At 35.7% G+C, this 16,978-nt stretch overlaps 1 protein-coding gene across 2 annotated transcripts in view; it reads right to left on the bottom strand.

Moving 5' to 3' along the window:
- The window catches only part of ITGB8 (integrin subunit beta 8), an 83,361-nt gene that overhangs the window by 10,588 nt on the left and 55,795 nt on the right, over positions 1–16,978 (bottom strand). For both annotated transcript variants that reach the window (XM_055272488.2, XM_055272487.2), the window contains exons 7-11: positions 13,624–13,719; positions 10,134–10,223; positions 6,202–6,336; positions 3,065–3,470; positions 344–569 (exon numbers count right to left, since the gene is read on the bottom strand). In XM_055272488.2, coding sequence (XP_055128463.1) covers positions 344–569; positions 3,065–3,470; positions 6,202–6,336; positions 10,134–10,223; positions 13,624–13,719 — 953 coding nt within the window. The remainder of the gene's footprint in view (positions 1–343; positions 570–3,064; positions 3,471–6,201; positions 6,337–10,133; positions 10,224–13,623; positions 13,720–16,978) is intronic.

A 16,978-nucleotide genomic window follows, 5' to 3' on the forward strand; every position in this document is an offset into this window, starting at 1 on the left:
ATTATTACTATCCTCACTTTTGATATCAGGAAACTGTGGCACAGAAAATTATAACAACTTGTCCTAGATCACACTATTACTAAATAATAAGCTGGGTAGCAGGCAACCTCTGATTTCAAAAAAAGCTAAGGTAGTGAGTGTTCAGATTTACTCTGATGCTTCCACAGCTATCCAGGGGTCAAAGATTTGAATTCAAATCTTCTAATTCATAGCATTTCTCATTTAATTCTATTTTAGCATGGTGGTCACAATGTATCCAGCAACGTTTAAGATTAAGGAAGTCAGAACAAAAAAGGACAAAAGTAGCTATTCTTTGTGTATGTTTGAGTCAGAGAAATCATACCAGTTTTCCTTGCAGGCTGTATGACAGGTGGGGCAGTGTTCACAGAAGCGGCCGATGCTCCTGGGATCAGTGCACTCACACCTTCCACACACACACGTGCCTCTTCCACTGCATACTTGGCCCTTTGAATTGACACAGTGCTGGGCTGCTGCTGAAGGGCACTGGCACCGATCTCCTTCCCAGCCACTGAAGCATTGGCATCTGCCTGCTTCACACTCTCCATGCCCTGTGAGGAAGACACCGCAGGACCTGTGTTATCTGGATCACTGACTTTGTAAAGAGTTTTCAACCATGGATTCCTGTATCATCTCCATGGAAACGCACTGACAGTCCAATGAATGGAAACAGCATCCCTTTTTTCGTTGGTCTGACACAAACAGTGCTGGATTTAGGAGGATCTGTTTTCAAAGCTGTTCTACTGTAGATAATCTCCCCATGCTAATGCACTCTGCTAACAAGCACGAAGGGCACCCCTGCTTCAGTGGCTGCCAGACTACTTGAATGTCATTGCATATTCAGTTTTACATTAAAAACACACATATCAAGAAACTGCAAATGCCGAAGTAATGTTAACTGCGTGACTTGAAATTAGAAAAAATACAGGTATTTGATATGGGTTCCATCAACTATTCTCTCAGTCTTCTGATGTTGCTGAAGGCCTAGGATAACTTTGCAGGACTGTGAGGCAAACCTTTCTAGTGCTTCAGTACTGCTAGTGCCATGTTTAAAGATCAGGTCTCTTGAGAAGTTGAACAGATGCTTTCATATCCTCAGTGCATTATTTAGTAAGTTAGCAGAGCAGATCCTCCTCTATACTGTGAGCTGTTCTTAGATGGTAAATGAAAAAAAGAAAGAAAGATGGTGTGTGTGGTGGGGGAACATTTATGCATGTGGGGTGAAGAAAACACAGTTACACATGGTTAAATGGACTTTAGACAGTAAAAGTGTCCAAAACTTAATATGCCAATGTGCACTAGAAATCGTCAAAAGGGGGTACATTTCACATGATTATATAGGAATTCTGAAGCTTATCTAGCCACAAACCAACCTTCCTCTTTTCTCCCTCTCTCCCTTCCTTTTTCCTTCCTTCCTTCTATCTCTCTCCCTTGCTTTCCTTTCTTAGCTCCCTCTCTCTCTTCTTTTATTGCTGAGTACCTCACAGGGTAATTGTTCCACAGATTCTACTGTAGGACCAGCTCAATTTGCTAAGTGTAAAACTAATGAGGTCCAGGCCAGACAAATGTCGGCCAAGCCCTCTGTGCTGTGCAGGCTTATGCTGAATCCTCGCCAGCAGGCCTGTGAACATGTGTTTTTATTCCCAAAGGAGACTAGTGGAGAAAGTACATGTCAGTTACAGTCTGCACTTACTACAGAAACAATTCAAAGCAGATTCTCAACTGCTTGTGGGTCAGTAGTATCATACTTGTATAGAAAAGCTAGTACATTCGATATTTCACTGCAAACAGAGACTGGGACAAATACTCAAATGTATTTGAAACTCTCTTGAGAGATTGACAGCTGTGGGACGTGACTTCAGAAAATTCTTTCTCTTCACTGTAAAATAATATTTTTCCTCCCTGTAAAATACAGTAGACAACTGCTGGTTCATTCTAAAGTCATCTATAATCCATCCTACCCATGATGTCAGTTACAGCTGAATAAATGTTTGTATATTAAAATATTCTATGTATGTTATAGAATAAAAAGACAATTTTCCATTGCATCTTTAGGTGATGCAGGCTAAATTTTCAGCTTAGACTACATTAAAACATTTATTTTTTATAGGTTTGTTACGTCCCATATGCTTATGATGACATGTTTCCATTCATCAATAATTTAACAAGTATTTATTTACTAAAATGCAAATACTAAAAAGATGTTTTTCTCAATGAGTAAATTTAGCATATTGTCACAGGAAAATTATCACAGAACTCAGATGACAGGTAGTTTATTTAATTCATTTAAAAACAGTATTTTGTTTTAGTTTGCTAATGTTGATTAGATTTTCTGAAATCCAACCTGTAGGTGGCAGTAAATTGAATGGCCCAAGAGCAATCTTGGTATTTTTATTTTAATTTATTTCATGTTTAAAATTTGGTCTGTGTGTGGCCTCAAGGACGAATCTTTTAGATTACTTAGTAAGGCAGTATTTTCTTGAAGAATGCTGTCCTTTGGCAGTTTTGTTGCTGGTGGTGGCCCAAAATAAACTGGAGAGGCTTAAATTACTGCCAGCTTAGAATACCATTTATAATAATGCATTAAGGTTTTTCATATGAATGAAAAGTATACTCTTATAGCTCACTCCCCATCATCCTGACAGAAATAAAATCCTCTGAGCAAGCTGGAGGGAGTGACCATTTACCAGAATGAATCAGATTCTTCTAGAAGAATACTCTGATTCTTCTAGAAAATGTGTCAGATATCATCAGCATTTCCTTTTCTGGTATATTTCTTTCCAAGATCAAGGAAAGCATGAGGATAACAATTAATTTTAGGTTTTTATTTTGAAGCATTTCCTGTATAAAATAGGTTAAAATATAAATATCAAAATCACGTACTATAAATCTGTTGCCATGCCCTAATTTCATGGACTTTGAAACTTTGAATAACAAATTCAGATTCAGTTTTGCTAATTTATAAACATGTGATTTAAAGATACTTTAACATCTATGCTGGTGTAATAGTGACAAGTAAAAGCTGCCTGTATATATTTATACTCACCAGCACACAGATTTCCATGGTGATATGGACAAGAAAAGTCATCCTTTTCACAGTATTTTCCATACACTTTTCCAAGCTTAATTTTGTGACATGAACATTTCCCACAAACACAAACTCCTCGACCACTGCAAACAGGTTGATCCTTGTGTGACTTGCAACTCTCAGAAGAAGACTGATCTTCATCAAAATGACATTTATTCTCATCACACTGGAAACACTTGGAATCTAGAAAAGTTTCATCTACACACTTTCCTTTAGGTCCTCTGTTGTCCTCACACTGACAGCTGCAGTTTCTGTGTATATGAATTTTAGCGGTTTCATTAAAACCAATAGGTTTGATTATTGCATAGTTTTTTCCTCCTGTGACATCACATTTTTTCATTGTAACTGTTACATTGAAAAGAACCTAAATTTAGGAGGAAAAAGGAAATATATTTATATACCTTAATTATTTTTATTACCAATATTATATCTGTTAATAACTGAATTGATAAGAAACCATCTTAGAGAAATTAACAATATTTGTAAAATAAACACATGTAATCTCTTTCATATATATGCAACATCTTTTTAATGTCATTTATTTTCCAGTTAATGAACTTGAGAGTTAAAGAATATAATGACTACTAATCCCTATATTGCACCATTAAATAGACTTGAGTGCAAGCCTATTTGAAGCATCTACCCCATCGCTGATGATTAATTTCTTAGCAAACATGAGAAAGAATAGGGCATTTTCTAAATTCAGCCATTAAAATGTGGGGTATTGAATATTTGACACTAGAGATAGATCACATAAACCAAAGTAAAGGGCTTCTGCTCTACTGGTTTAAAACCCTGAGATGAGGCCTGGCGCAGTGGCTCACACCTGTAATCCCAGCACTTTGGGAGGCTGAGGCGGTTGGATCACTTGAGGTCAGGAGTTCGAGATCAGCCTGGCCAACATGGTGAAACCCTATCTCTACGAAAAATTCAAAAATTAGCTGAGCATGGTGGTGCGCACCTGTAGTCTCAGCTACTTGGGAGGGAGGCTGAGGCAGGAGAATTGCTTGAACCCGGAAGACAGAGGTTGCAGTGAGCCGAGGTTGCACCACTGCACTACAGCTTGAGTGACACAGCGAGACTCTATCTCAAAAATAAATAAATAAATAAATAAATAAAATTCAAAACCCTGAGATAAGATGTTCAAATGAACAATTTTAATTTTGTTCCTATTTTCTAGGAGCCCAAGTAAAGTTTCAGAGTTAAATTTTAGTTTATACAGAGTTTCAGTGGAGGAAAACCTGTGGCTTTCTCTGACGTTACTCAAAAGAAAAATGTTTAGGACTCTCTTTCAAATCTTAAGACCTCACCACAGGTTATCTATTTGTCTCCGTGGAAGAAGATAGCCCAGAACTAAGGAGGTGTGCTGGCAGGAATTGGTCAAATGTTTTCTTTTTCTCTATTTCTTCTTTTTGCACAACACAATTGATTTAATATGTCTATTTATATTTGTTGGCTCACCTTACCATCTTTAGGTACTTTGGTAAATAAGAAGGTATATTTCTTTCACATTGGATTGAGATCTATTACAATTTAAAATTAATTTGTGCTGAGCTTTTTGGTTGGAATATATATCTATGATATAATAATATAAAGTATCCAAATTTGGCTTATATATACATGAAACATTAGAATTTGTTCCATAATATTAAAATCAATACAGTTGGTGTTATGCTTAAAATGCTTTTGTCTTTGAGAATGCTGAAGCTGAACAGATACGTAAGTTAATGTGGCCACTGCCATCTCTAACAGTAGATCATACTCTGGGGTTTCTATAATTAAGAGGTCATATGACTATTCCTGAGAGTTAAACTATTTATACTATTCAATTGAAAATGAAGGAAAGATGGCATGTAAGCAAATGAAAAGTAAAAAAACAATGTAAAAGGTAAGAAAAACCATTCTTCCAAAATGAGATTTTGAAGGAAATAACTATTTCTAAGACAGTAACCGTTTTTTCATAAAGTAACTTAGTGCTATATTTGCTAGTAAAAAGTTTTCTCTGTAGTTTTAATGAAAAGCCAAAGTGTGTTTTGCAAACTGGTTTATGATATCCTTTGAACAAAATCCATGGAGTGATCATAGAAGAAACCACAGAATTAGAAATTTGCAATAATTAATTTAAAATACACAGCTCTAAAATTCCTAAGATAGAAAAACATATTCTAACTAAAGATTCTCTTTTATTCATTTTTAGAATCTTCTATCACTTTCAATGACTTTTTCTTTTTTTCTATAGCATGACATTACATAATTAATCATCATAGCACTTTAGAGGAAAAGGGGTTGGAAATCTTCTAGTCCAAGTCATTCATTTAAAAATGAGACAATGACTCATGATGTAAATGACTCACTCAAAATCACTTCACCCAAAAAAGACTCCCTTAAAGAGTATGTTTCTTTGTGTTACTCTCTCTGTTGTGCCAATCCTTGGAGAATCTCTGTCTCCTCTGGTGCTGTTTCCTGATACTGTTACAATCTGGATCTCTCTCCTTTACATTCCATTTATTTATTTTTTTTTTTTTGGTAAATGATGACTCTTCCCATTTTGTATTGTTCTTAATAAATTTCCCTACCTCCTTCTATATAATTTAGATAATTATGAGTGTACTGGGGCAATCACAAAGTGAAAGATTTTGAAATTCTTAGCCTTTATCAACTGCTCTATCATTCCCATTCTTTTCTGTGGTATGTGACTTTCAATTTTACATTTACTTTGAGAATTTGTGAATATGAAATCAAAAAGGCATTATCATTATTATAAGCATAGACACTACTTATTTGACAATATGTGATTTCCTAATTTATACCGGTCATGACACCTAAGTTTAAAGTTACTATTGATACATAATTGCTTAATATTACACACACACGCACACACATATACATATTAAAACCTGAGAGTTGGAGAGAACAATCAACTGAGCTAAAACAAGTAGGAACTTTGAGGAGAGACAATGAAAGTTTCCTTGAAGTATAAATAAAATTCTTAGTTAGTAGTAAGTAAAATTTTTCAGAATGGTTTGCTTTTTCTGTAAGAAAGTATGCCAAACAAGTTAGTTTATTTTAAAAGGGAAAAATGCACACCCACATACTTCATCATTGCTTGTCACGTTTCTGCATCCTTCCGTGCCTGGCTTTCTGGACCCATCTGGACAGATCGCGGTAATGTTAAAATAGACGCCTTGTACCTGGTTTTCCAGCTGAACTTTCACTTCTGAAATGAGCTTCTGCAGAGACATTATTTTTAAATTACATATGAGAGTAGTTTCAAATGTAAGCAACAAAGCAGAGTCAAGCTTATTAAATCATTATAGATTTAATTTTAACTAGATCAAAGAGTCTGTTTCTATAAAAGGATGAATAAAAACAGTGTTTCCACATAATGACCCAATTATATTTGAAATACATAGGAAATACTGAAGGATTAGATTATCTGCATTCGAATTGTTCTATTTTTTTTTACATATTTCCATGACTGCATTTTGAGCCCTTCAAAGATATTTATCAGTCTGTTAACAAAATAGTCATTTTTAATCCAGTAATAACTATATTTTGTGGTAAAGTGTAATTAAACATTGAGAACACATACATCACCACAAAGGGTAAATCTTGACACCTTAAAATGTGGAAAATGCTTCTGTCATATGAAGCTGCTAAAGAAATATTTTTGTTTCAAACAATTGAGACTATCATGATAGCTAAAATGACTTATTGACACAGAATTGACAAGTACATTTTAGGGAGGCCATTTCTACACTGAAGGAGCAAGAATTACCTCACAGATATGGTTCTATAAGGCTCTCCAAGAATGGCTCAGAATTTTTCCCAAGTCCCTGGGACTTGTTTGTGTCAGTCAAGCTTGCTGCAATCCTTAATACCAAAATAGGGCCTCTTACTGGGCAGAAAACCATTCATTCGTTTATTCACCCATGTATACACTCATTCAATAAGTATCTATTTAATGCCTATTGTGTGGCAGGCACACACTAATTTCTTTCATTACAATCTTCAAATTCCAAAGGATCTAGCTACCTTTAATGTATACTTCAAATCTGTGCATTTTATTCCATACAACTAAGAGTCTACCACATGCAAAAATCCTTCACTTGTAAAAAAAAACAAAAAAAAGGAAAAATGAAGTATGTGCCTAAAGAAAGAGAGCGAGCAGCGGGTTATGAAATGAAAAATAATTTCCAGTGGCTTCTAATTCTTTACTTGAGTGATTTCTCTTCTTCAATGGTATAATCAACAAAGAAACACATGCTTACTGACAAATAATTGATCATGGAATTCTGGCAGCATATCTTTAGAACAAGAGACTTTCCTCTAATTTCTCAAAGTAAATATTATTTACAGTAGGTAAGACTATGTCTTCCAGAGAGCTCATACACACTGCAACAATTAATTGTATAATTTTGGTAAATCAATATAAACTTCCAGTGGTATACAAGGATGTTGATATGTGGCAACCGGCAGATCAGAAGGAAATGCCTAACACAATGAGCATCCTCAGTTTACCCTTCTAAAATTCTGCTTCTCTTAAGATCTTAGTTGGCCTGGTGTGGTGGCTCACGCCTGCAATCCTAGCTCTTTGGGAGGCTGAGGTGGGTGGATCGCTTGAGGTCAGCAGTTCCAGACAAGCGTGGCTAACATGGTGAAACCCTGCGTCTACTAAAAATACAAAAATTAGCCGGGTGTGGGTGATACGCCTGTAATCCCAGCTACTCTGGAGCTTGAGGCAGGACAATCACTTGAACCTGGGAGGTGGAGGTTGCAGTGAGTCAAGATCTCGCCACTGCACTCCAGCCTGGGCAAGATAGAGTAAAACTCCATCTAAAAAAAAAAAAAAAAAGAAAGAAAGAAAGATCTTAGCTAGTTAGGCCAATGTTTTTCAAGCCTGACAGGAAGACAAATCCTTAAAATTTTGCTCAGTTTGGGGATTCAGAAATCCAACCCCAGACATAATCTTAAGCTTCCCTTTTAGTATCTAATAGGTACAGAGGCAGATTCTATATAATTCTTCAATGGATTGTGAATTGATTCTGTTGGACTGTGAAGACAAAATAAAAGTTGAGAAGATTTTTGATAATATAAACATATATAAAATAATAACAGAATTCCAACTTGAGGAGAGTAGTTAGCCCCAGTAAGTTTTTGTTGGATTTAATATTATTATTCCACTGTTTACAGTTGATCAGAACTACAGTGGGCTTTACATTGCATATATATATATGTATATATAGAATATATATTTTATTTATATTTATTTTATATATATTCTTGAACCCATTTCCATTTGCCACACGCTGGTGTTCCCCCTACCATAAATAAAACAATATAAAAAATAAACAATATAAAAATAAACTACAAATAAACAATAAAAAAATATATATTTATATATTTAAAAGATATAAAAGATATAAAATATAAAATATATAAAATATATACATTGCATACCTATGCTAGGCAAAATAACCAAATGTTGCTGTCTCCTTTGCCACTGGGGCAGTCTGACACACAGGTAAAAATCTGTAAATTTATATACTTTGTTTGGAGTAATACATGGGTTCATACTAAAGAATTTAGAGTGGTTTCTTACAGCATCAGCTCTTGTCTTATTCTGGTTATTCTTGGGAACAGACTACTGATGGGAATGAATTGTAGACACATTTGATTTTCTGTGATAAGTCCCTCTTCAGTCTCACTGTTCTTTTTTGTAACAGTGAGAAAGATGTAATTTAAGATGCTCTTCCTTATTTTACTCAACGTACTTTTCAGACATAAAAAACTATCCTCAGTGAAAACAAATCAAGCAAGATTTATTTTCCTTTTAGAAGATGAAAGTTTAAACAAGTTCTTCATTTTATATCTTGTGTCTACTTCCTGCCTTTCTCTTTTGTGCCCAAGCTGAAGGAAGGTGCCGTCTGGAGAAAATGAGAAGAGAAACCAGAGGTTTTTCCACAATGCTTCGGCTACAATTTAACTATTAAACTCTACGTGTCAGGAAGAGAGTCAGATAATTTGGAAAAGCGAGACTTTATAGTTGGCCCATAAATTCAAGGTAGCATAAAGCATATCTTTTGACACACTGTAAAACAATGAAAAACAGGTGGTATCGCACAGGAGGAAGCACCTGAGGCTTGAAGTAAAGGAACACCTGGATTCTGATCCCACTTTCTTCTGCTTATTAGTTGAACAACCTTTGATGAGTTTGTTTCACTTCCTGAGTCTTGGTTTCTACTAATATACAATGTGAGTACTAACCACCTGCTTTATAGGTCAGGTGTGAGGACTAAATGAGGTCATGTATGGAAAGTGACTGGATCTTAGTGGTAAAAAAGTAGCGGTCACTATTATCGCAACATCTTAACAGAGGTTGTTCTATTCAGGAATGACCCAGGTTGAAAGAACAGATGTTTCTTCAAATTCTTTGCATTGAGGCATTCACTCTTCGTAGGACTGATGACGGCATACAACCATCAACTCAAGAAAACAGAATATCTACTAAGGTGATTCTTTTAATCAAACTCTTTTGATAAAAATGCTAAAGTGATTGTTGAACAATCAAGTGGTTGATCATAGAGACCCCAACAGAGTCCTCTTAATAATTGCTATATCCCAGATAGTTCAACTTCCATGGCAGATTATTGCCTTATGTAACTGTGGACTTCTACTTTATCATTACGGCATAGGAAATGATGCAATTTCATGGTAATAATGGACATTCTATAGCTATGACTTGATGATTCACTGAGCATTGGATGTAGAAGGAAATTTAGATAGCCTCTAGCCCAATCTCTGTTGACTGTCAGTGAGAAAAGTGAGGCACAGAAAGCAGAAATGACTTTCCCAAAGCAAAAAGCTAGTTAGTAGTAGGGCCAGGGATGAACTTCAGATTCCTAATTCCTAATCTAATATGCTTTCTACTCCTCCTTTCGAGATGACATGGCACTACTTTGTACCTTGCCACAGAAATTGGGGTAAAAATTTTATTTTAAAAATTGTATATAATATATATACATACCTGATAGGCTTCCACTACCAAATTATTGAGGTTTGCAGCCTTTGATTCTATTTCACCAGCAATGGTGCCCGGCAAGAGGGGTAGAAGATCCTATAAAACGTATCAGTAGCATTTAAACAATGACAATAGTATGTAATGGGTTAGCAACCAACGAATAGTAAATATTTTTGTAGTTATCAGTTGAAGGTGAACCATTAAATGAATGAAAACCTATAAGACACAAGAAAAATATAAGCAACCTAGTAGAGCAGCCAGAACATATACCCATGTAGTGGTTGTGTGTGTCTGTACATGTGCATGACTGTGTGTGCATCTGGAATCACTGTACATGATGACCTAAAAATCCAATCGAAATGCAGATGAGCATCTCCCAAATATCTTCCATGGAATGTAAAGCCCAAGAGATTTTAAACATACAAAAGGTTTTGAGGGCAAATAAGCTTGGGAAGTTCTGCATATGGTTTCTTCCACTTAGAAACATAAAATGTACATTTGCAAATTAAAAGGTTCAGAGTAGGCCTGCAATTTGCAAATGATTTAACACTATTTAATGCAGCATTTCCCAAAACTTCTTTAGTTAGGAAAAATCATGTCACAAGTGGAAACTTCATGGGGTATGTGTTCTTGATGGATGCTGCTTATTATGGAGAAGACTGTAGGTATTTTTAGGGAGAATGAGCAAAGGCTTTAAAGGTCTACACGAATTGAAGATGAAGCAAAAATAGAAAAAAGCCAATCTGACTAAAGGGCACATATTTATAGGAAATCAGATGGTAAAAAGTTTTGAAATCCATTTATTCTTGCATTTTATTCTATTCGCAAATATCCTTAAGTTCCTGCTGGATGCCAGCCATTACTCAGACACTAACAATTTGGTATCTCAAGTCATAAGGAAAAATTTATCATTTATAGATTTTAAAAATTCATTTATTAGACTTTTATTGAGCTCCTACTTTATACACTTTGGAGATGCCAAATCACTAGGTCACATAGTTTCCACCCTTAAGGATCTCACAAGCATATAAATGACAATTTCTTCACTAAGCACTGTACATGTGAACACGTGAAACAATAGAGATGTGCACAGACCCTAATGAGAGGGATACCTGGCCAGCATTTGAGAGCTGGGGAAGGTTGCCAAGGACTGTTTCCTGGAGGAGATGACTTATAAGCCATGTCTTAAAGTATAAGTGTTAATAAAGTAATGAGGGAGAAGGGCTTCCAGAAATGAGAAGCGAGGGTGGGCAGCAAGAACAAAGGCACAGAGGAAAGAAACAGCCTGTCTGAGTGCTTGTGCACAGGAGGATTAGAAGCATGGCTGGAGGGATGAGAAGCATCCCCGCAAGGCAAAGAACAGTGGGGCAATGAGGCCAGAAAGGCAAGCAGAGACCACATGGCCTCATGTGCCACCTTAGAGATTTGGTCCTCTAATTCAGAGGGCAACGCTGAAACCTTTTACTCAAGGGAGTACTGTGGTCACACTTGTGATTTCAACAGATCATCCTGGCAGCCAGATGGAGGATGGATTATCAGCCATGAGGTTGTTAGAACCCAGGTGAAAGGTGATTGATAAAAAAGATCTCTAGGCAGTCAAAGGAGGTGACTACAAGGGCATGCATGGGGCTCACATCGGAGCTTCCCAGGCTTTGGAGCCAGTTGATTCTGACTTTGTGCATAATTTAATTAATAATAAACCTGTTTTTATGGTTTATCAGTTAATGGCAAATTTTTAAAGGAACAGGAAGAAACTGCTAGAGCCAATAATGCTGCCAAGAAATAATGTTAGAGAAACAGCAAAGAGGAAGCAAAAGCTATAAAAAGCTGCATGGTATTTCAAAGTCAACTATTAAGCTTAGAGGTTAAGAGCACAGGATTTGGGTTGTTAGAAACCCTTGGGCAAGTATTTAACCTCCCAAAATATGATTCCTCATCTTTAAAATGGGCATATTAAGATGACTACCCTCATTTTTATGAGTTGCTAAGAGGATTAGATTAATAAATGTTTACAAACTCAATGCCTGACAATAGTTAAGTACCCAATAAGTGGAAGCTGTTACAATTGTTAATAAAGTGGTTTGGGCCATTTAATTTTGGCCAGAGTCCTACTTCTGCAGATGTTAGTTTGTTGTTACCTTAAAAAGTGGTTCCATGGTATATACATTTGGGAAAACAAGGAATTAAATAAAGTTTCACTAAGTCAGAAACTGAAAGAAAAATAGCACATGTTCTCACCCATAAGTGGGAGCTAAATAATGTGTATACATGATGTGGAATGATAGATAATGGAGACTTGGAAGGGTGAGGGCCTGGGAGTGGGGTGGATGATGAGAAATCACTTAATGGGTACAACGTGTGCTATTCAAGTGATAGATATCCTGAAAGCCCTGACCTCACCACTACACAATCTACACATGTAATGAACTTGCACTTGTACTCCATACATTTACCCTAAATAAATAAATGAAGCTTTACCATAGATTTCTAAAGGAAGAAGTATTATGATTAAAGTAGTGCTTTCAGATGATAAAGTAGGTAGGTAATAGGGAAACTGGTAGGGGGAACACCAGCTTGTGGCAAATGGAAATGGGTTCAAGAATTTATCGAAGCCAAAAACATGTAATTTCTCTGCAGTTTTGAAAAATAAGTAGAAGGCACTGGGGACTGGCCACTGAGGGGAGATGTATAATTAGGGAGTAGATGGGAGAAGCAAAGATAGCAAAGGAGATGAAGGAGACCAAGTGAACAGAGATGCACAATGAAAATTAGGGTGTCATAGCTTCATGAAAATGAGAACAAGAGAGTTTCTAGAGAGAAAGAGCCTTAAAGATTGTGAAAAGAAAGCTATAGCAGGGTTGCAGAGGAGCAGTTCTATGCTGGGGGGTCCATGGCACCTCCAGTGTGATACGGTTGCCGTCTATTTTGCGTGAGGGTCTCACCTGGCCCAAAAGACTCCAGACACCACCAAGATTATTCTTATGTGTGAAGGCTATGACTGGCTCAGACACTTCAATGGCCCCTTTTGGTCCATTATTGAATGACCTAGACCAAAGCTAGGTGTGTCAGTGCTATTTAGAATTAAGCTGATATTCTCCAACTTTAACGTATTATGAGGATATGCTCATGTACTAGAATACGAAGCAGCACTCTAGACATGCAAGATGCAACGATGGATTGTGAACTACTTTTTGCCTGGCAAGTCTTCTCCACTACTGTCACATTTGAGACCACCCTAAGCATCAGGCTGGACTCAAGTGTATCCAATACAATTCTCAGTTCTCAGATTTGGTTCTAGATGTTACAAATCTCAATAGAATTTATACTTAAATGCTAAGTTAACACATTGTAAAGGATACTTTAGTAATACAATATAGAATTTAGATTGTACAAAGTATAATAATTCCAGAATCCTTATCTGTGGTACTAAAGAAATGTCTTAATTTCAATTACCAATGAAAAAAATTTAATTTTCACATTTTCAGAGTTAACATACCTTATACCAATGAAATTGTTTTCCTTGAACTGCAAAGATGACATTAATGTTGTTGTCTATCAATTTCTCTGAAAGTTGGCCTAGTGAGGGATGTTCCTGTAATGAATAATAAAGTAAATAAGGGAGTGAAATTTCATAGCTCCATCCTATTCAAACATCTATCATGAAGAAAACTGTATGACTTACATTAAAATGTACCTGGGAAGGACTATGGTTGTACTAGAGACATTTAAATTTTTTGGAAACATAACATCAATACCCATGTATTAAACTATTTTATAGACAAAATCCCATAAAAACCTGTAACTTAAAAAGATGAAGAGAGCTGAATTCAACATAACTAACAAAGAGTGAACAGCATCTCTTTAGATTAACATTGGACTCCAAGTGATGTAACTGACAGATAATTTAATATTCAGAAATAGAGACACGTTAGTGGCGATCATATTCTAAGGTGAAACTCAGTAACAAGTATTGAACTGCAAATATATATGCATGTATATGTATATGCCTATAAACATATATATACACATACACATTCAAACATCCACATATACCTATATATACACATTTGATATATAACATGATATAGTTATATAACATATATATAACATGATACAGTAACTCTCTTTAGAAGCAGAAAATGCTCTACTCAAGTCCTAGGTTTGTCACCTTACAACAAAAGTTCTCAGTTCCATCCTCTGTAATATGTGAATGATACCTGCCTTCCATGATTGCTGGCAAGATTAAAAAGATAATAATAGTATGTGAACTATTTAGTGCGTTTTCTTGCATGCAGTAAGTGATCAAAAGTAATAGCAATTCTGATTCTTATGTCAACTGCTTATACAAGGTATAGATTACAGATTTCTCAGATTATCATTATGCTCAATATTTTTGTTGTATGATATATTTTATACCTGCTTTACTTTGATAAATAAAATTTATGTTGTGCCAACTGTGCCACTCTTTGTGGTAATGAGAAAGTTAGAGAAGAGTAGGAAAATTGAAATAAAATTTAGTTTAGAGAACATGAGAAATCTGATGATTACATAAATTGCTATCTAGAGTTATACAGTTAGATATACTATTGGTAATTTTTTTCTATAAATACTCTTCTAGAAATTAAAATGATGTCTTGAATAACAAGTTCATAGCTAGATACTTATCAGAGAGATGATGATAAAGTTCACTGTTAGTAGTCTCTCTTCATTCACTGGTGCCTAATGGCATAAGCCAAAGATTAGTATGTAACTGAGCCCAATTAGTACCGTAACATTTAAGTTTAAATTACTCCATAGTTTTTGCTTCTCACTGCACTCTCCAATGTTAACTGTATTGTCTTTAAGGAAAAATCCTGTTAAACCACATTGGTAAACATTTCTGTATTGTGACAGCTATGTGAACTTGGTAAAAGGGCTAAATTAACTAGTTTCACTTGTAAGTTCTAAGTAACAAATAACACTTTATTTCTCTATCTTCTATAATTGTTGTGATAGAAACAAATCAAAATTTCATGAGTTGCCTTTACACGTGATATGAAACCAACTAATGAAGAAGCTTAAAAAGTATTAACACATGGGTCTGCATAAGAAAAGTTTTTCTCAGAGCAGTTCTTAAGAATATAATTTTAAAGCAATGGAAAAAAAAAACTCCAAAAACACAAATTCTGCCAGCTAAATTCTTATTACTTGTTCCTAATAAAAGGCATAATCTTGAAATAGATTGATGACAGTTTGCATAATGCTAGTGAATAAAGAGAACAAGCAGAGGCAAGGTACATCTAGCTGTATTGGAAATAATTTTAATGGCAGCAACTACTTTTCAAGTATTTTTGCTTTGACAAAAGATAGTCACAGCTTGCCAAGCATTCACCCTTCTTAATTTTTAGAAACTTGTGAATTTTAAGGAAAATTTAATACATGTTTTCAACCAGCTTTTACTTAACTCACATAAAATCAATATTTAAATGGCTCTCTAAAATGTAAGCAGGTTTTGAAGACTTCTTAATCTCTTCCCCTTTCCAAAAACAGGAAGTCACTTTGACCAAATGTACACAAAACTTAAATCTAGAAAGTTCTAGTTTGGTCAGAAGCTTATTAAAGAGATCAGTCGTGGTCATTAGAGAAATGCAAATGAAAACCAAAATGAGATACCATCTCACGCCAGTTAGAATGGCGATCACTAAAAAGTCAGGAAACAACAGATACTGGAGAGGATTTGGAAAAATAGGAACGCTTTTACACTGTTGGTGGGAGTGTAAATTAGTTCAACCATTGTGGAAGACAGTGTGGTGATTCCTCAAGAATCTAGAACCAGAACCAGAAATACCATTTGACCCAGCAATCCCATTACTGGGTATATGCCCAAAGGGTTATAAATCATTCTACTATAAAGACACACGCATTTCAATACTGTTCACAATAGCAAAGACTTGGAACCAACCCAAATGCCCATCAGTGATAGACTGGATAAAGAAAATGTGGCATATATATACCACGGAATACTATGAAGCAATAAAAAAGGGTGAGTTCATGTCATTTGCAGGGACATGGATAAAGCTGGAAACCATCATTCTCAGCAAACTAACACAAGAAAACAGAAATAACAAACACCACATGTTCTCACTCATAAGTGGGAGATGAACAATGAGAAGACATGGACACAGGGAGGGGAACATCACACACCAGGGCCTGTCGGGGGTTGGGGGGCTAGGGGAGGGATAACATTAGGAGAAATACCTAAAGTAAATGATGGGTTGATGGGTACAGCAAACCACCATGGCACGTGTATACATAGGTAACAAACTTGCACATTCTGCATATGTATCCCAGAACTTAAAGTATAATAAAAAAAAGAAAAAGAAAAAGATTAGTCGAATTTTCAAGCCTACAAAAACAGATTTTTTTGAGCCCTAGAGAGAAATCTCTTTTAAAAGAAAATTCCAAGTACCTCAAGGCAGATATTTAAAAATTACAAATGTATAACAGATGTTTAAATAAACCACTGTTGACAGGAGACCTGTGGATTAATGAGCATTGCCTAAGCCCCTTCCCCTTTCGTTCATGAAGCAGCCTATCTTCAACAAAGTATTTTATCTTTTATGTCTTTTATTTCACTAGCAGGAGACACGCTCCCTCTCAGCCAACTCTCCTGTTCTGGTGACATCACTGCTGCTGAACTCCAACTCCCTCTCTGTCTAACCCATTACATATTGTTTCTGTAAACTCTGAAAATAATTAATAGAGATAACAAGCTCTTCAGGGGTAAAAGGGAGAAGGAAAGCAATATGCCAAGACAGCTGCTAAGTAATTAAGGCTGTGAGAAGTCACTTATAAATGTCAGAAGGAAAGAG

Source organism: Symphalangus syndactylus, chromosome 3, assembly GCF_028878055.3.
Source record: "Symphalangus syndactylus isolate Jambi chromosome 3, NHGRI_mSymSyn1-v2.1_pri, whole genome shotgun sequence".
Classification (NCBI taxonomy): domain Eukaryota; kingdom Metazoa; phylum Chordata; class Mammalia; order Primates; family Hylobatidae; genus Symphalangus; species Symphalangus syndactylus.